At 38.7% G+C, this 23,611-nt stretch overlaps 1 protein-coding gene across 1 annotated transcript in view; it reads left to right on the top strand.

The window, feature by feature from the left end:
* Window positions 1–23,611, top strand: part of ippk (inositol 1,3,4,5,6-pentakisphosphate 2-kinase) — a 45,503-nt gene that overhangs the window by 13,445 nt on the left and 8,447 nt on the right. The window contains exons 3-13 of the mRNA XM_057845817.1: window positions 953–1,048; window positions 3,408–3,474; window positions 3,551–3,672; window positions 7,533–7,622; window positions 9,281–9,339; window positions 14,778–14,850; window positions 16,000–16,149; window positions 16,214–16,319; window positions 21,576–21,711; window positions 21,771–21,873; window positions 21,934–22,040. Coding sequence (XP_057701800.1) covers window positions 953–1,048; window positions 3,408–3,474; window positions 3,551–3,672; window positions 7,533–7,622; window positions 9,281–9,339; window positions 14,778–14,850; window positions 16,000–16,149; window positions 16,214–16,319; window positions 21,576–21,711; window positions 21,771–21,873; window positions 21,934–22,040 — 1,109 coding nt within the window. The remainder of the gene's footprint in view (window positions 1–952; window positions 1,049–3,407; window positions 3,475–3,550; window positions 3,673–7,532; window positions 7,623–9,280; window positions 9,340–14,777; window positions 14,851–15,999; window positions 16,150–16,213; window positions 16,320–21,575; window positions 21,712–21,770; window positions 21,874–21,933; window positions 22,041–23,611) is intronic.

A 23,611-nucleotide genomic window follows, 5' to 3' on the forward strand; every position in this document is an offset into this window, starting at 1 on the left:
GTAAGCGAAATGTTATATTTTTTGTATGAGAGGCTTTTTGTTTATGTTTAGTGAACCTGTATCGCGTGCTAAGCTAACGTTGTTGCTAATGCAATGCTTGTGTACTTTTTTTTTGTAGTTTCACTACAGTCTAAAGAGGACAATGGTTTGAGGCCATTTTATTAATAAATCAGATGAAAAAGGAAGAAGTCTGATTATTAAGGCGTCGTTCACTAGCTGTCTAGCTTTGGAAAAAGTAGACGCTTCGGAGTGAGGACAGCATAGACAGATTTAAATGACAGTAGAGTGAAATGCCCACTAAAGTCCTTATGAACCGTATGTTAAATGTATATATCCATCTTGTGTCTTATCTTTCCATTCCAACAAATTATTTTACAGAATATATATATAATTTACAGAAAAATATGGCATATTTTATAGATGGTTTGAATTGCGATTAATTACGATTAATTAATTTTTAAGCTGTAATTAACTCGATTAAAAATTTTAATCGTTTGACAGCCCTAATTATAATTTGTTGTTAAAAAAGGGCCAATTCTGCATAGTTTGATGAAACACTCTGGAATTTTATTTTGTATTTGCATGTAATGCTCTTTTAAAAGTACTTTTGGTTTTACAGCTCCTAAAATTGATTCTGCAACGCATTAGATGTTCCTAATCCAATTACTCGATTATTCGAACTAACTAGTTGATAGATTAATAGACGACTAAAATAATCGATAGCTGCAGCCCTAATCTAAATATCTATGAAACGATAGCAGCACAAACGAACGGCACCACTTTCGGTTACGGCACAAACGATTGACACCATTTTTAGCCATTTTCAGGCTGGTTGACCTCAATTTGACCTATAAAAGAATTGTAAATATCTCTTGATAGAACGCAACAAAATTCCCCGGTGCGTGTTTTTGTGCACACGTGTGCCTTACATGCGTACATTTGCTTGTTTCAGACGGCCGAGCAAGCCTTCAGGCAGATCCAGAACATCGTTGACTTCGGCTCCAACGTGATGAGCAGCCTGCTGGGCAACAAGTTCATCCACAGCGGAGTAAGACGCACACACAACAATGACACGATGACAACATGGAGGATATTGCATTGCTCGCGGTTGACGCAACAACAAGAAACACAAATATTCGGCCATTAGGATTTGGATTTAGAGTGGCTGTGTTTAACTAGTTTGGGATAATACTGGCTTTAGATGTGCATCGAAGGGTTCAAATCAGTTGGCACATGACAAAAAAGATGTCTTCTATTAACTTTGTACTTCCAAAAAAAGATGACGACAGAACAAGGATCAACTGTGTGAGAAAGGCGGTCAGCTGACGTCTTCTGGAGATGAAATGCAATATTGTTTCGAGAAAAAGATGATAAGAGGGCGTCAATGTCGTCCCATGCTGACACGTTGGAAACAATCAGCTTAGTGTGCTGCCATCGCTGACTCACTTTTTAGTTGTGTGGGAGAAACTGTTCACGAGTGTGAGAATGATACTTATTTGTTAGGATGACAAAGTTGTTTAACGTTAGCTAAGTTCATTGCGTGCCATTGATGGCAGCTGGCGAGTTAAGTACACGTGAAAACTCCCAACCACCCAATAACATTAAAATATGGAGATAAAAAACAACTTATTCCTTAAAAATGCAGAAGATTTGCAATTAATTGCAAGGTTACTACTTTAAAAAAAAAACTGCAGTTACAATTAAGCGCAAAATACCTATTCAAAAAAAGCGACAAATTTGCGATTAGTTGCAAGTTAACAATTTTTAGAAATGCGACAAATTTTTCCTAGTCGTAATTTCAGTATTTGAATATTTGGGTCTATATATTTTTTTAAATTCGTATTGTGATTAATTTGGATTTAATTACATTTTGTGTGAAATCAAATATTTCCTTTTTTTCTTTTTTTACAACATTTAGACTTCGAAAAATGAATTTTATATGCAATTTTTATTTACACATTCATTTATCTCGATTTTTTTTTGGTTTCCGTATTTATTTCTTAATGATTTAAATTTTGCCACTGCTGAATCCTTCCAAGGATGAAAAAGCAGTTTCTGCTGTATTTTAAGCCAAAACAACTGTTGTGTTTGATAGAACAATATGTCGATATGCTGCCATCGCAGATTCATGGCACATTAAGCCCCCAAATGATTTTTAATTTGTCCGTTTTACCCTGGAGACCCCCGTTTACAGACGTCGCACAACTGCTTTTGTTTCAACCCAGCCATAAAAAGCTTTGTATTTATATTTATTATTCGAAATGTCTGTCATTTTTAGCTCACAATCATTAATTGATGCCTAATTTTTAGTAAAAAAAAGACTTTAAAAAATTATTCACTCGCATATTTTAAACTTTTAAACAAATTACGTCACAATCAAAAAAAGTGTCTGTAAAAAGTCAGATATCTACCTCATAACTATCGCTTAATAGTATTTTTTTTTTTACTGTTGCATTTTTCCCAATATTTTAGATGATAATCGATCAAATTTGCAATTAATTGCAAGTTAATAATTTTTAGAAATGCGACAAACTTGCAATTAATCGCTAGGCAAAACTATTAAATAAAAAAAAGTGACTAATTTGCAAATTAACCATTGCAATTAGTGGTAATAGTAAGTTGACTATTAAAAAAAATTTGTGACGTTTTTGATTAATCATGTTAACTATGAAGGAATGAAACAAATTCCTGATTAGTCGCAATTTTACAAATGCAGCATATTTGTGACTTAACTATTGAAAAGTGCAACATTTGTAACTTACCATGAGTTAAGTCTTACAAAAGTTGAAAAATTTATGATTAATTAAGGAATGGGACAAATTTGCGATTGAGTTGTTTCATTTATTTTTTATTTGCAACTGGTTGCGGGTAACTTTTTTTATTTAAATAACATATTTGCGATTAACCGTGTGTTAACTATTGAAAAATGCAACAAATTTTCAAGTAATCGTGAGTTAACTATTACAAAAGGTGACAAATTTATGATTAATCGTGGGTTAACTATTAAAGAATTGGACAAACATGTGATTAAAACTCGCAATTAATCAAACTTTTAAAAAAAAAAACTTTCTAAACTTTTTTCTAAAAGTAAAAAGCAACAAATTTACAATTAATCGCAAGAAAAATGCAACAAATGAGATTAATCGCAAGTTAACAATTTGATAAAATGCAAAAAAATTGCCATTAATCGCAATAACAAAGCGATTGGAAATTGGAAACCAATGTATAAATATTTGAAAGTAATCCACAGATTTGGGAGAAGCGATGCAAAAACATGTTTAAAAAAAAAAAAAAAAACTATAAATGGCAAAAATAATTGGAAAGATAGAAAAAAAACAACACCGATATCAAAAACAAAGGTATTTTGTGGAAAATTTGTGGAAAGTTGCTTTTGCCCCTCTTTCCAGGAAGTCGTCAAGCTGCCGCTGGAGTTTGTCCGTCAGCTGTCAATCAAAGTCCAACAGCACCGGCCCGGTAGGACGCGCAAATGCATTGACGTCTGAGCCTAAAAGACACAACGTTGATGTTTGTTCGTGTGTTTACTCGTTAGCGTGGCGCTGCGACAAAGTGATGGACATCTACAGCGGCTGCGCTCTTTGTCTGCCCAACTTGACGCGGCCCAGCGGCCTCCTTACCCTCTCGCACATTCCTCCGCTTTGTGTGGAAATCAAGGTACATTACTTCTACTTTCTTTCAGTAATTTATTTCATGATAAATCCAAATAACCTTCCTCGATCTTTTTTTGATGAGATTTGTTCTTTCATACTAAAGTACAATAAGTTAGGGCTGCAGCTATCGAATATTTTAGTAATCGAGTAATCGACTGAAAATTCTATTGATTAATCGAGTAATCAGATAACTTTTTTTTTTTTTTTTTTAGGTAAAGAGCAATTATAAATACACATGAGGAAAAAAAAGACATTTAATCCAATATTGAACCATTTTCAGTCAATCAATGTCTTTATTTTCGATGTACATTGTTTAAAACAGCCAACAATTGCATCTCAGATGTGACTAGGAAAAAAAAATCACTGCTTTCACTCAAAAAACTTCTACATCTTATAAAAAAACAACAACATATTTCTCACCTAAAAAGGTAATTAGGTTTGATAACACACATCACTTGAAGGCTATGTGTTTTTCCCACGTGTTTCAATACAATTTCAATTTGTGTCAAGCTATTTTTAAGTTCTAGTTAAGTTTTAAGTTAGTCTAAATTGTAAGTACTAGGGTTGTTCCGATCATGTTTTTTTGCTCCCGATCGTTTGAGTATCTGCCGATCCCGATATTTCCCGATCCGATTGCTTTTTTTTTTTGCTCCCGATTCAATTCCAATCATTCCCGATAATTTTTCCCGATCATATACATTTTGGCAATGCATTAAGAAAAAAATGAATAAAACTCGGACGAATATATACTTTCAACATACAGTACACAAGTACTTTATTTGTTTATTATGACAATAAATCCTCAAGATGGCATTTACATTATTAAGATTCTTTCTGTGAGAAGGATCCACGGATAGAAAGACTTGTGACTTTGTATATTGTGACTAAATATTGCCATTTAGTGTATTTGTTGAGCTTTCAGTAAATGATACTGTAGCCATGGCCAAATGCGTGATAGGAAGTGGAACCATGACTGTGCGTAGTGCTACCAATTCATATATCTTCTCTGCGTTGGCAAATAACATAAGGTGTTAAGAAAAAGATCAAGTGCTACTTTGCTTCCCCACATTGCTTCCCGTGATATTTGTAATTGTAGGGAGAGAGATTGTAAGGCCTTAGCCAATTAAAAAAAGGTTCCAAAGGCTTCCAAATTTCACTCTACTAATTTTACGCTGCCTTTTATCTCTCTATATAGGTAAATAGGTGCCATTACAGATTGAGCACGACAATGCGTGAGTGGGTCGTGCAGCGCATGTATTAATTGCATTAAATTTTTAAACGTGATATATTTTTAAAAAAATTAATTACTGCCGTTGTTGGGATAAATTTGATAACCCTACCTTAAGCCTAAACTAAAGACTCTGGGTGAGTGTAACATATTATGTCTGTAACGTTAAATACAATTAGAAAACGATTTAATTAAAAAAAAAAATATATATATATATATATATATATATATATATATATATATATATATATATATATTAAAAAAAAGCATGGCCGATATTTTTTTGCCGATTACGATACTTTGAAAATGACGTGATCGGACCCGATCGATCGGCATCATCTCTAGTAAGTACTGATAGAATTTTGAGTTTTTGCAGTGTTCAAAATAAATGTATGATACCTGCTGTATTGGAGCACATTAGGGACCAGTGCTACTTGTTTTATTCAGCAATGACTACTGAGCTAAAACTGACAGCTTTATTATGTTTTAATTTTACACACTCATCACTCTACAGCACTGGGTTTTTACAGATTAAATAAAGCCTGTATGTAAGACACGTTAGCCACGCATCGACAGTGGTCATAATCAATAGAAACCTAGCCCTCCGAAGGGCTAACGTTACGTGACCGAGTGACAGTAACATTGTATTTATTAGCGATGAGAAGTGTAATGCTTGAAGATGGCGGCTGTTTACTAACGCTGCCCAGACGCGGCCGAGTCTGTCATTTTGCATCTAGTCCTAAATGCATGCAATATCTATGAGACGCATCGGACACTATCTGCTACCAAACTAGCATCACGCGGGCGTAGTTTTTAGCAACGTCGGCGTAGTTTGTAGCGGCTGTCGGCTGCAGTAATTTTTTTTATTTTTTTTTATTGCTTCTTCCTCTACGCACGTGACATCAGCGCGTTGTACCACATTAAAAGTAGTCCAGGGCCCGGGCAAAACGTGATGCTTGGAGCTGGCAAAATTAAACGATTCCTCGAGGTGAATAAAATTACTCGGATCAGTTTTTAAACTCGAGTTACTCGAGTTGCTCGAGTATTCGTTTCAGCTCTACAATAAATACAAACCTACATTTTCCCACCCTAATTCATGATAGGAAAAGCAAATGTATTAGAATTTAAAAAAATGCCACTCTTACCCCACTAATTTGGGCTACACAAGAGTTGTTACATTTTTCCTCTTTATTCTACATATTAGATTTATCATTTTTGTGTCACCAGCGAGGCCAAGAGTAAAGACGTGCCTGGTGTATTACCGGGGTAGCTCTACCGATTTCACCAATGAGACGTCGCAACAATAATCACACGACTCCATTATATGATTCAGATGCAAGCTTGCCGTTCTATCTTCACACCAGCCTGTTCAATCATGTGGTGTCTTTAAAGCACCGTAAAAAATGAAGTATTTGATGTAGAGCGCTGCCCTCTATATGACTTTAAAGCGTGGATTTTAACCTCTAGAATTTCCAAATAGTAATTATGAAGGAACTCTTCACTGGTCAACTGTTCAAACTCAGAACTATTTTCTCAACTAGAGGGCAGTCAAGCTCTTTGGATGAATAATGCTTTATTTTGTAATTTTTTCCTCTCTCATCGGAATTCAATGATTTTTTTTTCTGTATTTCTTTGGCTTAATGTGGTTATGTAATGGGTTATTTTACAGTAATAATATAACAATATTCCATATAGATAACTTTGCTCAGGAATAAAAAAATCAAACATAAATTTAAGCAGTTACTCACAGTGTTACTCTTTACTTGAGTATTCTTTTCAGCAAATACTTTTTAACTTGTACTTGAGTACTTTTTTTTTTTTTGGACGACTACTTTCCTCTTACTTGAGTAATATTATTTAATGGGGTCGCTTAAAATTTATATTGGGCATTTCCTGTTTATTTGGGGGGGGGGGGTTACCGCTCACCTCCGGGTCACTTCCTGTTTGGAATGGGGTGTCTTCCTGTTACTTTTGGGCCATTTTTAGGTCACCTGTTCATGGATTACTTCCTGTTGATTTTGAGGCATTTTAGGGTCATTTCCTCATCATTTATGGTCACTTTCTGTTGATTTTGGGGCATCTGCAGGTCACTTGTTTGTCATGGATCACTTTCTGATGATTTTGAGGCATTTTAGGGTCACTTACTGTTTATTTTGGGTCACTTATGTTGATTTTGGGGCATTTACTGTTGAATTGGGCAGGGGTTACAAATCACCTCCAGTCTATCAGGTCTCTTCCTGTTAATTTTGGGCTATTTGCAGGTCACTTATTTATTTTTGAATACTTCCAGTTGATTTTGGGCCCTTTTTGGCTATTTACCTGTTCATTTGGGGCCACTTTCTGTTAATTTTTGGGCCATTTGCAGGTCACTTATTTTGAAACTTTCTGATGATTTTGGGGCATTTTAGGATTACATACTGTTAATTTTGAGGCGTTTCGGGGTCAATTCCATTTTCCGCTGTGTTTAAAAGTACAAATGATTTGGATATTTGAGTTAACGTATCATTGTCTTTTACAGTCCCCTAGTGAGGAAGGCAGGGACAGCATATGTGACAAAAACTTTTGAGTACAAGATTATAGAATGCTATGACTATAAGCTTTTCAACTGACGTTTTTTTTTTTCTCTTTCCATACAGCCCAAGTGCGGCTTCCTACCGTCGTCCAAGCACATCAGCCGAGACGTCAAGAGCAAAGTGTGTCGCTTCTGCATGCACCAACACTACAAAGTGAGTTCAATTTCAATGGGCTGGAGCCAGAAGCCAAATATTTTAAAGGTCCTATGAAGTGGTGTCCATGTCAAAAAAATGAAAATGACCACACTAATGTAATTTTACATGTAGAAAAGGAATTTGGCACTCAAATCTGACTCTTTGAGCATTTCATGGTAGGGCTGGGCGATATGGCCTTAAGTAGTTATCACAGTAAATTAAGCAGATTTACCTCGATAACGATAAATGACGATAAATTTGCTCAAGCGGACTGTTATATAATGTGAAAATCTGATTCAGTGCATGAAATACAAGTTAACACTTTCTCTTTGATTTGTTTACCAGCTTTCAATTTTACAATTGTATATGCAGTCTAAACATAAACTAACTCACACTAGCTTATCCACTCCTGAGCCCTGAAACTAACAACCCCTGCTAACTCGAAGATTAAGCCTAATGTCAAAAATCCTGAACTTCCGCTTTGAAGCTATATTGCTCTTATGCCAATGAAATATTTAAGATTTTATGATGGCAGTAATGACATAGAACAAAGCAAGCACATACAGAAAAATAGCTGTGGCCATTAAACGGTTATATTATAGGCTTCACATTGGCCATTCAACGGTCATATTATAGGCTTCACTGTTGGATTATACTTTATGCTTTACACTCATAGCTTTTATGATGGTATCAGAGAAATCACACTCACACAGAGATACAAAATAACGCGACATACTGATTGCTAGGTGCAGTCCGTGCCCTTAAGTTCAACCGTTTCGACAAGGTTAGAGCTACTATCAGAGTCATCACGTTCGTTTGTATAGTTAGCCACTAGCGTTAGCCTGTGGCCTGGCTACCAGTAGTAAGCACTGAAAGCACCCTCTCCTGAAATCGTGAGAACCAGGGAGGACAGCAGGTGAAAGCTTGTCTGGAGGCCACCAAGAGTCTTAATGTAAGTTGAAAGTTTGGCGAAGCTCCCTTAAGCCCGACTCCATCACATTTGCTTTGTAGCGTTAGCCGTTAGCGTTACCCTACCGGGCTTCTGTCTGAGTTCTTGTTAACCACGTGACTTCATACGTAAGCACACGGACTGCTTTCTTAAAGGGGAATAAACATAGCCGCACAACACAGAGTCAAAGCTGGATGAAAAGATTATATTTTCTTATTTTATTATATTACCGAATTTACCGATATGGTCAAAATTACGTCAGTTTTCATGAAGAATTTCGGTAACGGTAAATTTTCGGTATACAGCCCGACTCTATTTCATAGTTATTCCATCCAAAACAATGTATTAGGGAACGCCCACTTTTTTCAGCAACCCTGGGTGCTACATCATAACCAGAACTGATGATTATGGCAGGCTTTCTAGCGCTATGCTAGCTAGTACATGTTGAGAGAATGGTCACGCGGCAACAAGAAAGTAGAAAGCTTATGGATAGCATGCCAGCAGACACTTATTCTGGGTGTGAAACCATCTTCTGTTTGGAGATTTTTTTAGTGGGTGGGGTCAAGCCGGCTGAAAAATGGCTAGGATCTACTTTAATTTTTAAGCCTTTATGTCACTTTTTTGGTGTGACTCATGTCCAACATGTAGCAATCTATCATTGTAAAGTGACTTGTAGGATTTCATAGCACCAATGAATGGCTAAAATTGTTGTTTTTGTGAACGGAAGGTGGCTACCGGGCGCTGGAAAAGACGCAGCCTGTACTGCCCGCTGGACTTGTTCTCAGGGTGAGTGAGCGAGCCGTGATCAATCAGCAGAGGTGGGTTGTAACGGCTTACATTTACTTGAGTAATTATTTAAGAAAAATATACTTCAAAGAGTAGTTTTACTAAGTCATACTTGTTTACATTTGTGAAGAAAAAACTACTCTTAGTCTGCTACTTTGGGCTACACCAGTCATTACATTTTTCTTCTTTATTCTACATATGAGATTTTCCTTTTTTTTGCGTGAGATGTCAACAGTGGCTCTACCAGTTCCACCGATGAAATGTCGCAAAAATAATCACATGACTCCGTTATACCAATCAGACACGAGCTTGCCGTTCTATGATCACGCCAACCTGTTCAACTGCGTGTTGTCGTTAAAGCACTGTCAAAAATTAGTAGTATTTTAGTAGCAAATTAAGTTTTTATTTGGCACCGATTGACCACAGATATCCAGAGATAAGATTATTTTAATTTAATTTAATAATAGGAAATGGTTTTTTTCCCCCGTATTTCTTTGCCTTAAAGCAACCCGAGGTACCTTTTCAGTTTTGGGCGATTTTAGCGAAGTAGGTGGACAAAAGCGGTAGTGTTTTGCCTTAAGGAAAAACCAGCGCAGTGTCGTAAAATCCTGATTCTCGTTTTGCCTGCAGATGGATTAAACATTTCTGTTTCCAGCGGCTGTGTGAAGGATGAATAGTAATGAATCCAGTTGTGGCTAAACAATAGCATATGGCGGAAAACACTCCGGCGACTTGAAGTTTCGCTCTGAGACCCCCAATTTGGCCAACTTTCAAAATTGTCCGATATGCATGTGTGATACATCATTGGAAAGCTTAAAATCTAAATTTTCTGGGGGAAGAAAAATTTTGAAGAGGAGGGTATTTTTTTTAAAAAAAAAGGTTTTGCGTTTTAAAAACATTTATCTAGAGGTGAGAGCACGGTTGAGCAGATTTACAGACGCCATGACTTTAACCAGATATTATCGCGTACTTACCTTGTTTCGATCCAAAAACTTCATGTAGCATGTATCACTGAGTGTCAAGACACAGCTGTGAATGGCCGCAGCTGGATTTTTTGGGGATTTTATGGGTGAAACATGGTAATATAACAAGGGTCGCTATGCAGAAATCGCAGACATCAAGGAGTGGTCGAGATTTTCTTTTTCATATTTTTACCCTTTTCAACGTTTTTTTTTTCTTTTTTTTTTTTTCTTTGTTGTGATCGATTATTAATCATCTAACACAGGGGTCAGCAACCTTTTTGGTGTGGTGTGCCACTTTCAAATTTTCTTGTCAATCAGTGTGCCACACCAAGATTAATGACGCACATCCGAATTTTTATATCCAACAGAGCTGTAATTTTACTCCAAAGAACACAACATGAACATATGTTGAAATCTTACAACTACCATTCTTCTTTATCAAATAACTAAAAAATAAAAGTATATTGTAGAAAATATCAAAACTTGAGCATCATCTTATGTAAACATATCACACACACACACAACCCAGCAAGAAAAGGGGAACAAGCGTTATTCTCAGTGCAGGTCTCTCACAGTACAGAGCGGGCTGTTTTAACCTTCAAAGTCAGGCGACTTCTTTGTCTTTTTCACTAACAGTCAATTCTATGCACAATTTTAGATTTTATATAACAAATACAAAAGATGCCTACCTTAATGTGATCCTTGGCCCTGTTTTCCATGAATTTCATGTTTCGTCTCGTAGTTGCGTTTGACACTTGTTGTGCGACACACACACAACGCTCCCGAGGCATAATGCACAGAGCAAGCGGAAGTAACCAGCCAACCAGTTGTTACCGGCACCCCCAAGGGGCCGCTGTCCCCTACAGTATGACCAGTTTACAAGTTAAGCGTAAGAAAAAGAGAGGCAGGGAGCAAGGTGTTTTGAGAGAGCTGTGCGAAGAGCGCCATGAAAAGTCGCTGTGTCCCATGCTGGTTTTAGTTTTGTTAATAAAAGTCTCCAGCAAAATACCATCCAACGTGTCACTGTGTTTTTATACACATCACCACCTCTCTGAAATAATAAGCACCGGGCGAATCGACGACAACAAGCCATGTTAATCGCCTGTCCACTACACCCTACGGTGCAGAGTTGCAATTACCAAAAAGTGCAATTGGTAACACAGTGTACTTCCGCCAGCTCTCTGATTGGTCGGCTTCGTGACATGTTAGTAGCGTGGGCTGAATTAAACGCGCAGAGAAAAAAAAACGACAAGCACAGGAGTCGAGAAATTGGGGAAGAGCTGGAGGTGTGCTCAAAATCCATTATTGCTCGCATATAACGCCACAGGCAGAGTGGGTGAGAGGGGCGGTCCCGTAAAGCCCCTAAATAACAGGGCGCGCAACTGAAAATGCCTTAATTTCCGGTAAAAAGGCACATTGTCAATGGGCTCGCTTCCGCTATCCAAACAGCTAAACATGAAAAGGTTCACACTCCGGATGTTTTCAGTAATCCTTTATGTGTCTGTTTTCTTTTTTATGAAACTAAAACAATGAAAAAATACATGCAATCAGCAACAATGCTGCAAATAACAAAAATGCCATCCATATATGCAAACACAATTAGCCTGTATTCAGTAGTTCTTAATTAGAAATATCAAACACATTTCCCCTCAAACATGCAACCTAAAGACAATATAAAGAGTGTAATTCTCAATTTGACAACAAAATACTCACAGACGTTGCTCTAAAGAACACAAATGCCACTCAAGTTGTGAGAGTGGAGCTGCCATGTAACACACTGGATCCCATTTGAAGAACTTCCTATTTGCATTTTTCTTCTACTGTTTTAGAACCAATAAATAAAACGGCCACAAGATGGGGCACTTGAGCAAGTGATAAAGATACAACCGTCAATAAACATAACACGCATTTTTTTTTTTTTTTTTTTTGCCATGCCCTAGCGTGTCACTGGTTAACCCTTCGCATGCCAGTGCTGACACGCGTGTCATAGGTTGCCGACCCCTGATCTAACATATTGGAGAAAATGTGACCATAACAAAAAAATAAAATAAAATTAAGCGATAGTTATGAGGTAGATATCCGTGACTTTTTTACAGACGCCATTTTTTTTCATTGTGACATAATTTTATTAAAAGTTTAAAATATGCGAGTGAAGAATTTAGTCTTCTTTTTTTTTAAAACGAAATATGAGACATCAATTAATGATTCTAAGCTACAGACGACAGAAATTTTAAATAATAAATATAATTAATTACCTTGGTTTTTTTGGCTGGGTTGAAACAAAAACGGTTGCGCGACGTCTGTAAACGGGGGTTTTCAGGGTAAAACGGACAAATTAAAAATAGTTTGGGGGCTTAATGCGCCATGAATCTGATATGGTAGCATATAGACATATTGTTCTAATCAAACAAAATAGTTGTTTTGGCTTAAAATAGAGCAGTTTCTTTTAAAGAGGAGTGCAAGAGCAGAAACTCCTTTTTCAGTCTTGTCTGTGTTTTCCGCCATATGACAATATTGACAATAAGAAACGTTTGATTTTGTACCGTATTCCTTGAGGGGCGGGTCCACGAGTGAAAGCCAGTCCAATGTTTATTCTTGAGTGTCTTTTTATCCTGGTCGCCTTTTTTTCCCCTCCTCAGTTCCTTTCCTCTTTTTTGTTGCTCTGCCATTTTTGCAGTATTTGCGTAAGCATTGACGTCCGTCTTTATAATGAAAGAAGGAATGATGTATGCCATAAAGCAGTCGGCACATTTGTTGCTTGGCAGGTTTCCTGCCACCCTCCTCAAAGTTCAATTGGTGCCGGTGAAAGCGATACAGACCCCTTAAGATATAAAAAGGTGTCATTCAACTAGTTGTCAGTCGACTTTATCATCTCAAATGTTCAGAAAATATTTTATAAAGGTTGAAAAGTTAGTGTTGCTTTAATGTGGTTATGTAATAAGTTATAGTACAGTATAATAACAGTTCATATACGTTATAGTACTGTATACTAACAGTTCGTATATATACAGTGCCTTGCAAAAGTATTCGGCCCCCTTGAATCTTGCAACCTTTCGCCACATTTCAGGCTTCAAACATAAAGATATGAAATTTATTTTTTTTGTCAAGAATCAACAACAAGTGGGACACAATCGTGAAGTGGAACAACATTTATTGGATAATTTAAACTTTTTTAACAAATAAAAAACTGAAAAGTGGGGCGTGCAATATTATTGCTTCCCACGATATTTCTAACCGAAGGGAGAGGGATTGTAAGGCTTTAGCCAATTAAAAAAAATGCTCCAAAGGCTGCCAAAATTCACTCTACTCATTTTACGCTACCTTTTAGCTTTATATATAGGTAAAACGGCGCCATTACAGCTTGAACGCGACAATGCGTGAGTGGGTCGTGCAGTGCATGCGTTAATTGTGTGTAACATATTATGTCTAATGTTAAATACAATTAGAAAACAATTTATTGAACTTTTTGGCCACAATGCAAAACGATATGTTTGGCCTAAAAGCAACACAGCTCATCACCCTGAACACACCATCCCCACTGTCAAACATGGTGGTGGCAGCGTCATGGTTTGGGCCTGCTTTTCTTCAGCAGGGACAGGGAAGATGGTTAAAATTGACGGGAAGATGGATGCAGCCAAATACAGGAACATTCTGGAAGAAAACCTGTTGGTATCTGCACAAAACCTGAGACTGGGACGGAGATTTATCTTCCAACAGGACAATGATCCAAAACATAAAGCCAAATCTACAATGGAATGGTTCAAAAATAAACGTATCCAGGTGTTAGAATGGCCAAGTCGAAGTCCAGACCTGAATCCAATCGAGAATCTGTGGAAAGAGCTGAAGACTGCTGTTCACAAACACTCTCCATCCAACCTCACTGAGCTCGAGCTGTTTTGCAAGGAAGAATGGGCAAGAATGTCAGTCCCTCGATGTGTAAAACTGATAGAAACATACCCCAAGCGACTTGCAGCAGTAATTGGAGCAAAAGGTGGCGCTACAAAGTATTAACGCAAGGGGGCCGAATAATATTGCACGCCCCACTTTTCAGTTTTTTATTTGTTAAAAAAGTTTAAATTATCCAATAAATTTTGTTCCACTTCACGATTGTGTCCCACTTGTTGTTGATTCTTGACAAAAAATTCGAATTTTATATCTTTATGTTTGAAGCCTGAAATGTGGCGAAAGGTTGCAAGGTTCAAGGGGGCCGAATACTTTTGCAAGGCACTGTAATTTTGTGCTGAGAGGAAAAAAAAACACCATTGTTTAACAAATATCAAACATCGTAAGCAGTTACTCATAATGTTATTTAAGTATTCTTTTCACCAAATACTTGTTACTTGTACTTGAGTATAATTTTTGGATGACTATTTTTACTTGAGTATATATTTTGGCTACTCTACCCACCTCTGTCAGTCAGTCAGTGTCTGTCACTACTACCGGTCATTGGACTGATGCTTGTGCTACGTCCCGCAGGAGCAGACAGCGGATGCACTTTGCCGTCCGACAACTCATTGAAGAACCTCAGAACAACTTCAAAATCTTTAAGGTCAATCTTCATTCACTTCTTTATAGCTGACTTTATTCGTTTTTGTAAAAAAAAAAAAAAAAAAAATTGTTTAATTTACTTACTTTGTGATTTACTTGATTTTCCTATTCAATATTTCTAAATTTTCTTTTGGGATTCACATCTTTTTTTATTCATTGTTTTAGTTCATTTGAAATGTTTTATAGTTTTTGAAGGAATGAATCATGTGAGATTAATCGCAATTTCTCATGCTATTAAAATCTTCACAAGTATTTAGGGTTGTTCCAATCATGTTTTTTTGCTCCCGATCCGATCCCGATCGTTTTAGTTTGAGTATCTGCCGATCCCGTTATTTCCCGATCCAATTGCTTTTTTTTTTTTTTTTTGCTCCCGATTCAATTCCAATCATTCCCGACAATTTTTCCCGATCATATACATTTTGGCAATGCATTAAGAAAAAAATGGATAAAACTCAGACGAATATGTACGTTCAACATACAGTACATAAGTACTGTATTTGTTTATTATGACAATAAATCCTCAAGATGGCATTTACATTATTAACATTCTTTCTGTGAGAGGGATCCACGGATAGAAAGACTTGTAATTCTTGAAGGATAAATGTGACTTTGTATTGTGACTAAATATTGCCATCTAGTGTATTTGTTTTGCTTTCAGTAAATGATACTGTAGCCATTTAACTTGAAGTGCAACCATGACTGTGCACAGTGATACCAATTGATATATCTTCTCTACTTTGGGAAGTAACATAGGGTGTTAAGAAAAAGATCAATTACTACCTTTCTTCCCCACATTGCTTCCCACGATATTTCTAACTGAAGGGAGAGGGATTGTAAGGCTTTAGCCAATTTAAAAAATGCTCCAAAGGCTGCCAAAATTCACTCTACTCATTTTACGCTACCTTTTAGCTTTATATATAGGTAAAACGGCGCCATTACAGCTTGAACGCGACAATGCGTGAGTGGGTCGTGCAGTGCATGCGTTAATTGAGTGTAACATATTATGTCTAATGTTAAATACAATTGGAAAACAATTTATTTAAAAATAAATATATATATTAAAAAAAGGCATGTCCGATATTTTTTTGCCGATTCTGATACTTTGAAAATGACGTGATCGGACCCGATTGAATTCATGTATTCTTTTCAGGGGGGTCAGTGCATATACAGCGGGGGCGCTGGCGACGATTCCTCGGACCTTAACACTCTGCTCTACCACCTGCGACCTTATTTCCTCTACGCCAACAATCGCCTCCACGCGCACACGAGCGCCAAAGCCGTCCTGGGGGACTTCATCCAGGTAAGTGCGCGGCCACTGCCGAACCTCGGAGGGGTCCGCTTGGCTCACGTTTGTTACGCCGCAGGTGCTGGTCAACGCCTTGCTGAACGGCGGCGGCGCGACAGAGCGACGGGAAGATGGCCGCGCTTTCTGCGAGGCTAGCCTCTTCAACAAAGACAGAAGTCGACACGGTCGGTTGCCTCTCGTGACAGAAATTGTTACTGTTATCGATTATTCCGATAAAATGGACTCCCGACCAGAGGTTGCGCTAGACTTTTTCGTTGTCTGTCATTTTGACTGACAGTGTCATAAAAATCCGGTCATAATCTATTTTTACCCGTCACTTACATTTTTAAAATGATAATAATGACATATTCAATAGTATTTAGTTTTCATTCATTTTTAATTAATATTCTGTCCGAACAAGCTTAACAAGAGGCAAACAGACAGCGGAGTGCACCAATCAGCGACGGGCAGACGTGCCGTTAGCAAAGCGACGAGGGCAGGACGAGGGACTTGCGCGCGGAAGTAAACATACGAGGAGAACGGAGTTTATTCAACATGGCTAGCGCGAGACAGACTGTTGTCAATGACTCGTGTCGATGTGTTTTAGCTCATTTAAAACTGAATTTACCACGGATTGAAACATATTCTCGGCTGTCCCTTTCGCCATCCGTGTTGCTGTAGAGACGACTTTCGACGCGCAAGAGTGACGTTGCTCGTGAAGAACACGTCACGCAAATAAACAAATCTGATTTGTCGACTGATTTTGTACCTACTCGAGAGGCTGTGTCCCAGACTTTTCTCTCAGTGTTTGAAAAATACAGGGAGAACAGTCTGGCCGCCGTGCCAGGCAAACACTCAGTTGCCTTGACGTTTTTCCGAGTAAGGCCAACGACGTCATGCATCAAGAGAGACAATAGCTAATTAATATGCTCACTCGCCACCCTGTGGTCTGGGGTGTGAATTGCAACCTGTCAAAATGACGGATGGACTTGTTTTTTCCGTCACCGTATTAAAAAAACCGGTCAACGACGGAAAATATTCGGTTAACGCGACCCCTGCTCCCGACTAAATCCTGGCAATCGCTGATGATTCATCTTTCATTAAGAGTGACCTTGACTCATTGGATCACTCCCAAATGGGATGAATCAGGTTTTACTGTTCTTTCATTGTTTGGCTAGTTTGACAAGCAAAACGCATCCTCAGCTATCTATATGAACATATCAATTCATTTGATTTATTCACTGCCTTTTAAAATTCTTGATTTGATCTGATTATGAATAAGATACGATAAAAAAAGGGAAGTTGGCGGCACGGTGGTAGAGTGGTTAGCATGTCTGCCTCACAGTTCTGAGATCAAGGGTTCAATTCCAGGCTCTGGCCTTCCTGTGTGGAGTTTGCAAATTCTCCCTGTGCCTGCGTGGGTTTTCTGCCCCCCCCAATTCTATAAACATGCATGGCAGGCTGATCAAACATTTTAAATTGACACTAGGTATGAGTGTGTGCGCAAATGGTTGTTCGTGTGTGCGCCCTGTGATTGGCTGGCAACAGATTCGGGCTGTACCCCGCCTACTGCCCATAGTTATCTGGGATTGGCTCCAGGACCCCCGTGACCCTAGTGAGGATTAGGGTTGGGCATCGCGCGTCGATGGGAACTGGTTCTAACACGCCGAATCTCCCGGAATCGTTCGAGTTTTAAAATTTCGATTCCTTGTTTCGATGCCCTGAACGCCGAGCAGAAAAAAATTGCTCGAGTTCAAAGCTTGATATTTTTAAACAAGTTAAAATTAGCCCTGTGAGAAGTTCATTAAATTCAAAAAAGCATCGAGACGTTAAGACTTTAATATAAACTATGCAATTTTTTCCCCCCTGCCCATTTGAAAGAATCGTAATCGAAACGTGGAATCGGAATCGTTCAATTTCAAACGATGCCCAACCCTAGTGAGGGTAAGCGGCTCGAAAATGAATTAAAAAGGAAAGTCATACTACAACACTGCTGCAGTGTGGTTTGATTACACAAATACTTAATTACATATTTCATAAGCAAAATAAAACTTTCTTCTTATCTATCTTCTAAGTCCACCTTAAAAAGTCTTACCTTGAATTTATATTCAAGCTGTATACATGAAAAAGCTCTAGAGTAATTTATAATTACATCAAAATGGTAATAATAAATACATTTAAAAAAAAAAAAAAAAAAAGATTTTTTGGAAAACATAAAATTAACTTTCTTCCTTATTCATTCTTAAAAATTACCTCCACCCTGTTCCATTTTCCTCCTGTACTTACCTTTATATCATATATGCATTGCTTCAACAATTTATGTACATTAAATCAAAGGGTTAAACTTGTTGAAACCTGTAGGAATCCTGATAACAACCCCACTGGGGATAACCATTCCCAACTAGTGACATCCCAATTTATGATGACACAGACCATTTGGTGGGATGTCTTGATGAACATGTTTTTTTTAATTCACTGATAATTCTTTTTCGATAATTTTTTTTTAGCTGTATTATTTGATTTTCTTTAGTATTTTAGTATTCTTACTATTTTCTATACAATTGTGCATTCCTCCAATACTTCATATATACAACCCCTAGCAAAAAGTATGGAATCACCAGTCTCAAACGAGCAGTCACTGACATTTTATCATGTAGAACAAACTCAAATAAAAAAATGAATTGGTTCACAATTGCAGCAGCATTCAGAAACACTAAAAGAAATGAATAAAAACATTGTGGTGATCAGTAAATTTTACTTTTATAGAGCAAGTGCAGGGAAATATAGTGGGGCAAATAAGTATTTAGTCAACCACCAATTGTGCCAGTTCTCCTACTTGAAAAGATTACAGAGGCCTGGAATTGTCAACATGGGTAAACCTCAACTATGAGAGACAGAATGTGGAAAAACAGAAAATCACATTGTTTGATTTTTAAAGAATTTATTTCCAAATTAAGAGTGGAAAATAAGTATTTGGTCACCTACAAACAAGCAAGATTTCTGGCTGTCAAAGGCATTTAACTTCTTCTAACGAGGCTCCACTCAATACCTGTATTAATGGCCCCTGTTTTAACTCATTATCGGTATAAAAGACACCCGTCCACAAGGGTCAGTCAGTCACACTCCAAACTCCACTATGGCCAAGACCAAAGAGCAGTCGAAGGACACCAGAGACAAAATTGTTGACCTGCACCAGGCTTGGAAGACTGAATCTGCAATAGGTAAAACGCTTGGTGTAAAGAAATTAACTGTGGGAGCAATCATTAGAAATTGGAAGACATACAAGACCACTGATAATCTCCCCGGATCTGGGGCTCCATGCAAGATCTCACCCTGTGGCGCCAAAATGATTACAAGAACGGTGAGCAAAAATCCCAGAACCACACAGGGGGACCTAGTGAATGACCTACAGAGAGCTGGGACTACAGTAACAAAGGCTACTATCAGTAACACAATGTGCTGCCAGGGACTCAAATCCTGCACTGCCCGACGTGTCCCCCTGCTGAAGAAAGTACCAGTCCAGGCCCGTCTATGGCTCGCGAGAGAGCATTTGGATGATCCAGAAGAAGACTGGGAGAATGCGTTATGGTCAGATGAAACCAAAATAGAACTTTTTGGTAGAAACACAGGTTCTCGTGTTTGGAGGAGAAAGAATACTGAATTGCATCTGAAGAACACCATACCCACTGTGAAACACGGGGGTGGAAACACCATGCTTTGGGGCTGTTTTTCTGCAAAGGGACCAGGACGACTGATCTGTGTAAAGGAAAGAATGAATGGAGCCATGTATCAAGAGATTTTGAGTGAAAATCTCCTTCCATCAGCAAGGGCATTGAAGATGAGACGTGGCTGGGTCTTGAGTTGGGTATTGAGATGAACTTTTGGTATTGACCAATTCATTTTTTCCACCATGATTGCAAATAAATTATTTAAAAATTAAACACTGTGATTTTCAGTTTAAAAAAATTTTTTTTTTTATTCTGTCTCATGGTTGAGGTTTACCCATGTTGACAATTACAGGCCTCTCTAATATTTTCAAGTGGGAGAACTTGCACAATTAGTGGTTGACTAAATACTTATTTGCCCCACTGTATATATGGAATCAGATGGAATCACTCCATTCTGAGGAAAAAAAATATGGAATCATTAGAAACAAAAATAGCATCATCACCATTTCAAGGATCAACAATCGCCATTGGACAAGGTGATGATGCTGGAACTTTTGTTTGGTGCTGTTCCAGTGAGATTTAAAAAGATAACTGCCTGAAGAAAACTTTAAAAATTCCCTCACTCCTTGATGATATGGGGCTGCATGTCAGGCAAAGGCACTGGGGAGATGGCTGTGGTTAAATCTTCAATAAATGCACAAGTTCACAGCTTTTTTATCCCTTCAATTGAAAATATGTTTGTCATTTTCCAAGATGAAAGTGCTTCATGCCACAGAGCTAAAACTGTTAAAGCATTCCTTGGAAAAAGACTAGTCCAGTCAATGTCATGGCCTGCAAATAGCCCAGATCTCCGCCCGATTGAACACCTGTGGTGGAAACTGAAAAAAATGGTCCACAGCAAGGCTCCGACCGAGTTGGCACCAAATTAATGAAGAATACTTATCAAGTACATGCCTCAGAGACTGCAAGCTGTCATAAAATGTTTTGATTGTTATTTCTTTGTTTGTTTCTCATGATTCTATATTTTTTTCCTCAGAATGGAGTGATTCCATATATATTTCCCTGCACTAGCTCTATAAAAATAACATTTACTGACCACCACAATGTTTTTCATTCATTTCTTTTAGTGTTTTGAATGCTAAAGCGTTGCCATTTTGAACTAATTCCTTTTTCTTTTTTTTTTCAAGCTTTTTATCGGAGTTCTACAGTGGGGAAAACAAGTATTTGATACACTGCCAATGGGTTATCCCATTGGCAGTGTATCAAATACTTGTTCTCCCCACTGTACATGATAAAATGTCTGAGTGATTCCATATATATTTCCCTGCACTAGCTCTATAAAAGTAACATTTACTGACCACCACGAGGTTTTTCATTCATTTCTTTTAGTGTTTTCAATGCTAAAGCGTTGCCATTTTGAACTAATTCATTTTTTCCCCCCAAGCTTTTTATCGGAGTTCTACATGATAAAATGTCTGAGTGAGTGCTTGTCCGAAACTGGTGATACCATACTTTTTTTTTTGCTAGGGGTTGTATTAGTCAAATGTGACTTCAGCCATCAAGGGGTTAAACCAGTAGAAATCCTGATAACTCCTCTGACTAAACGCTGATTGTGTCAAAACCCAATTTGTAATGACATAGACTATTTGCTGGGATGTCATCATCACCGTGCTGACTCTGCATATCGGAATGTGACCCTCTGACCCCGCGTTAACGCCTGCGTAACATCTTCCTGACAGCAACACTCACTAATCGCTAGCGTCATATACACAGGCTCTCAGGGTTTGCCCGGCGATAGCGTCCTGTCACGAATCCTCCGCACGCAAATGTTGGACAACCTTAACATCGAAGGCATTTACCCTCTCTATCGGCGAGTGGAGCAACACCTGCGCGACTTCCCCAAAGAGAGGTAAGCGCTTCTGGCACCCCTGCCGCCTCCGGAACTTCAACTTCTCATCCATCCTTCAGAAGCCGCCTGCAGGCGGACGGTCCTTACAACGACGCCTTCTTGGAGCGTCTGCAGAAATGCCTGGCGGAGGACGACGGCTCGCTGGACTTCGCCGTGTCCAAGGTGAGACCGGGTCCCGCTCGACCGCTTCCCGTTTGTGAGCGCCTCTGGTGTCGCCTTCAGGTGCATCAGTACCGCGTGGCCATGACGGCAAAGGATTGCTCCGTCATGGTCGCCCTGGCGCCCGTCGCCGACGACGACCACTGCGACGACCAAGACTGCGACGACGAGTGAGTTCCAAATGAATTTTTTCAGTGCCTTTGACGTCCAATTATGTTGCTTTTGAAAAGCTCTTTGAATGAGTTGATCGCTGATAGACGTTCAATCAGTTTGGAGCGGGAAGGAGGCACCGAATGAACAAACGCCAACCCTCTCACTACAAATTGATTGGACTCCGGACTCTCGTCCACCATTGTGTCCGGTCTGTTTTTTGTTTGTTTTTTAACTGCGTAAACAGTACCTTATTGTACCACACAGTATCTTATTTTTAACTATTAACTTGACGTGCTCTGTCCTCACCGAACGTGAAGTTGTGAAAAATGTAGCGCTAAACTTATGTACAAATGTATACACAGACATACTCACCGGCCACTTTATTAGGTACACATGTCCAACTGCTCCTTAACACTTAATTTCTAATCAGCCAATCACATGGCGGCAACTCAGTGCATTTAGGCATGTAGACATGGTTTAAGACAATCTCCTGCAGTTCAAACCGAACATCAGTATAGGGAAGAAAGGTGACTTCGATGGTCTGAGTATTTCAGAAACTGCTGATTTACTGGGATTTTCACGCACAACCATCTCTAGGGTTGACAGAGAATGGTCCAAAAAAGAAAAAATATCCAGTGAGCGGCAGTTCTGTGGGCAGAAATGCCTTGTTGATGCCAGAAGTCAGAGGAGAATGGGCCAGACTGGTTCGAGCTGATAGAAAGGCAACAGTGAATCAAATAACCACCTGTTACAACCAAGGTAGGCAGAAGAGCATCTCTGAACGCACAGTACGTCGAACTTTGAGGCAGATGGGCTACAGCAGCAGAAGACCACGCCGGGTGCCACTCCTTTCAGCTAAGAACAGGAAACTGAGGCTACAATTTGCACAAGCTCATCGAAATTGGACAACAGAAGATTGGGAAAAATGTTGCCTGGTCTGATGAGTCACGATTTCTGCTGCGACATTCAGATGGTAGGGTCAGAATTTGGCATCAACAACATGAAAGCATGGATCCATCCTGCCTTGTATCAACGGTTCAGGCTGTTGGTGGTGGTGTAATGGTGTGGGGAATATTTTCTTGGCACTCCTTGGGCCCCTTGGTACCAATTGAGCATCGTTGGAACGCCACAGCCTACCTGAGTATTGTTGCTGACCATGTCCATCCCTTTATGACTACAATATACCCAACTTCTGATGGCTACTTTCAGCAGGATAATGCGCCATGTCATAAAGCTGGAATCATCTCAGACTGGTTTCTTGAACATGACACTAGCCACGTTTACATGCTGACTTTAATTCATACCGATTCAAATCATTCCGAATGGAAATTTCAGATCAGCTGTTTACATGTCACTTCATCTATTCCGATCCAGCGTTTACATGTGACTGCCTTTATTCCGAAAGGACATTTGACAACTGCCGTCTGACATGCGCAGATTAATCAAAACAAAGCGTCACGTTGCAAAACGTGGAGATCGATCGTCGGAGTGCTGCTGTTTTAACTTTAACCCACTTGTTGTGTTTGTGGGGTCGTATCCGCTTCTGCTGTTTTGCTCTTTTGCCTTGTAGTAGCCGGTTTTCCACCGG

Source organism: Corythoichthys intestinalis, chromosome 9 (assembly GCF_030265065.1).
Source record: "Corythoichthys intestinalis isolate RoL2023-P3 chromosome 9, ASM3026506v1, whole genome shotgun sequence".
In the NCBI taxonomy this organism is placed as follows: domain Eukaryota; kingdom Metazoa; phylum Chordata; class Actinopteri; order Syngnathiformes; family Syngnathidae; genus Corythoichthys; species Corythoichthys intestinalis.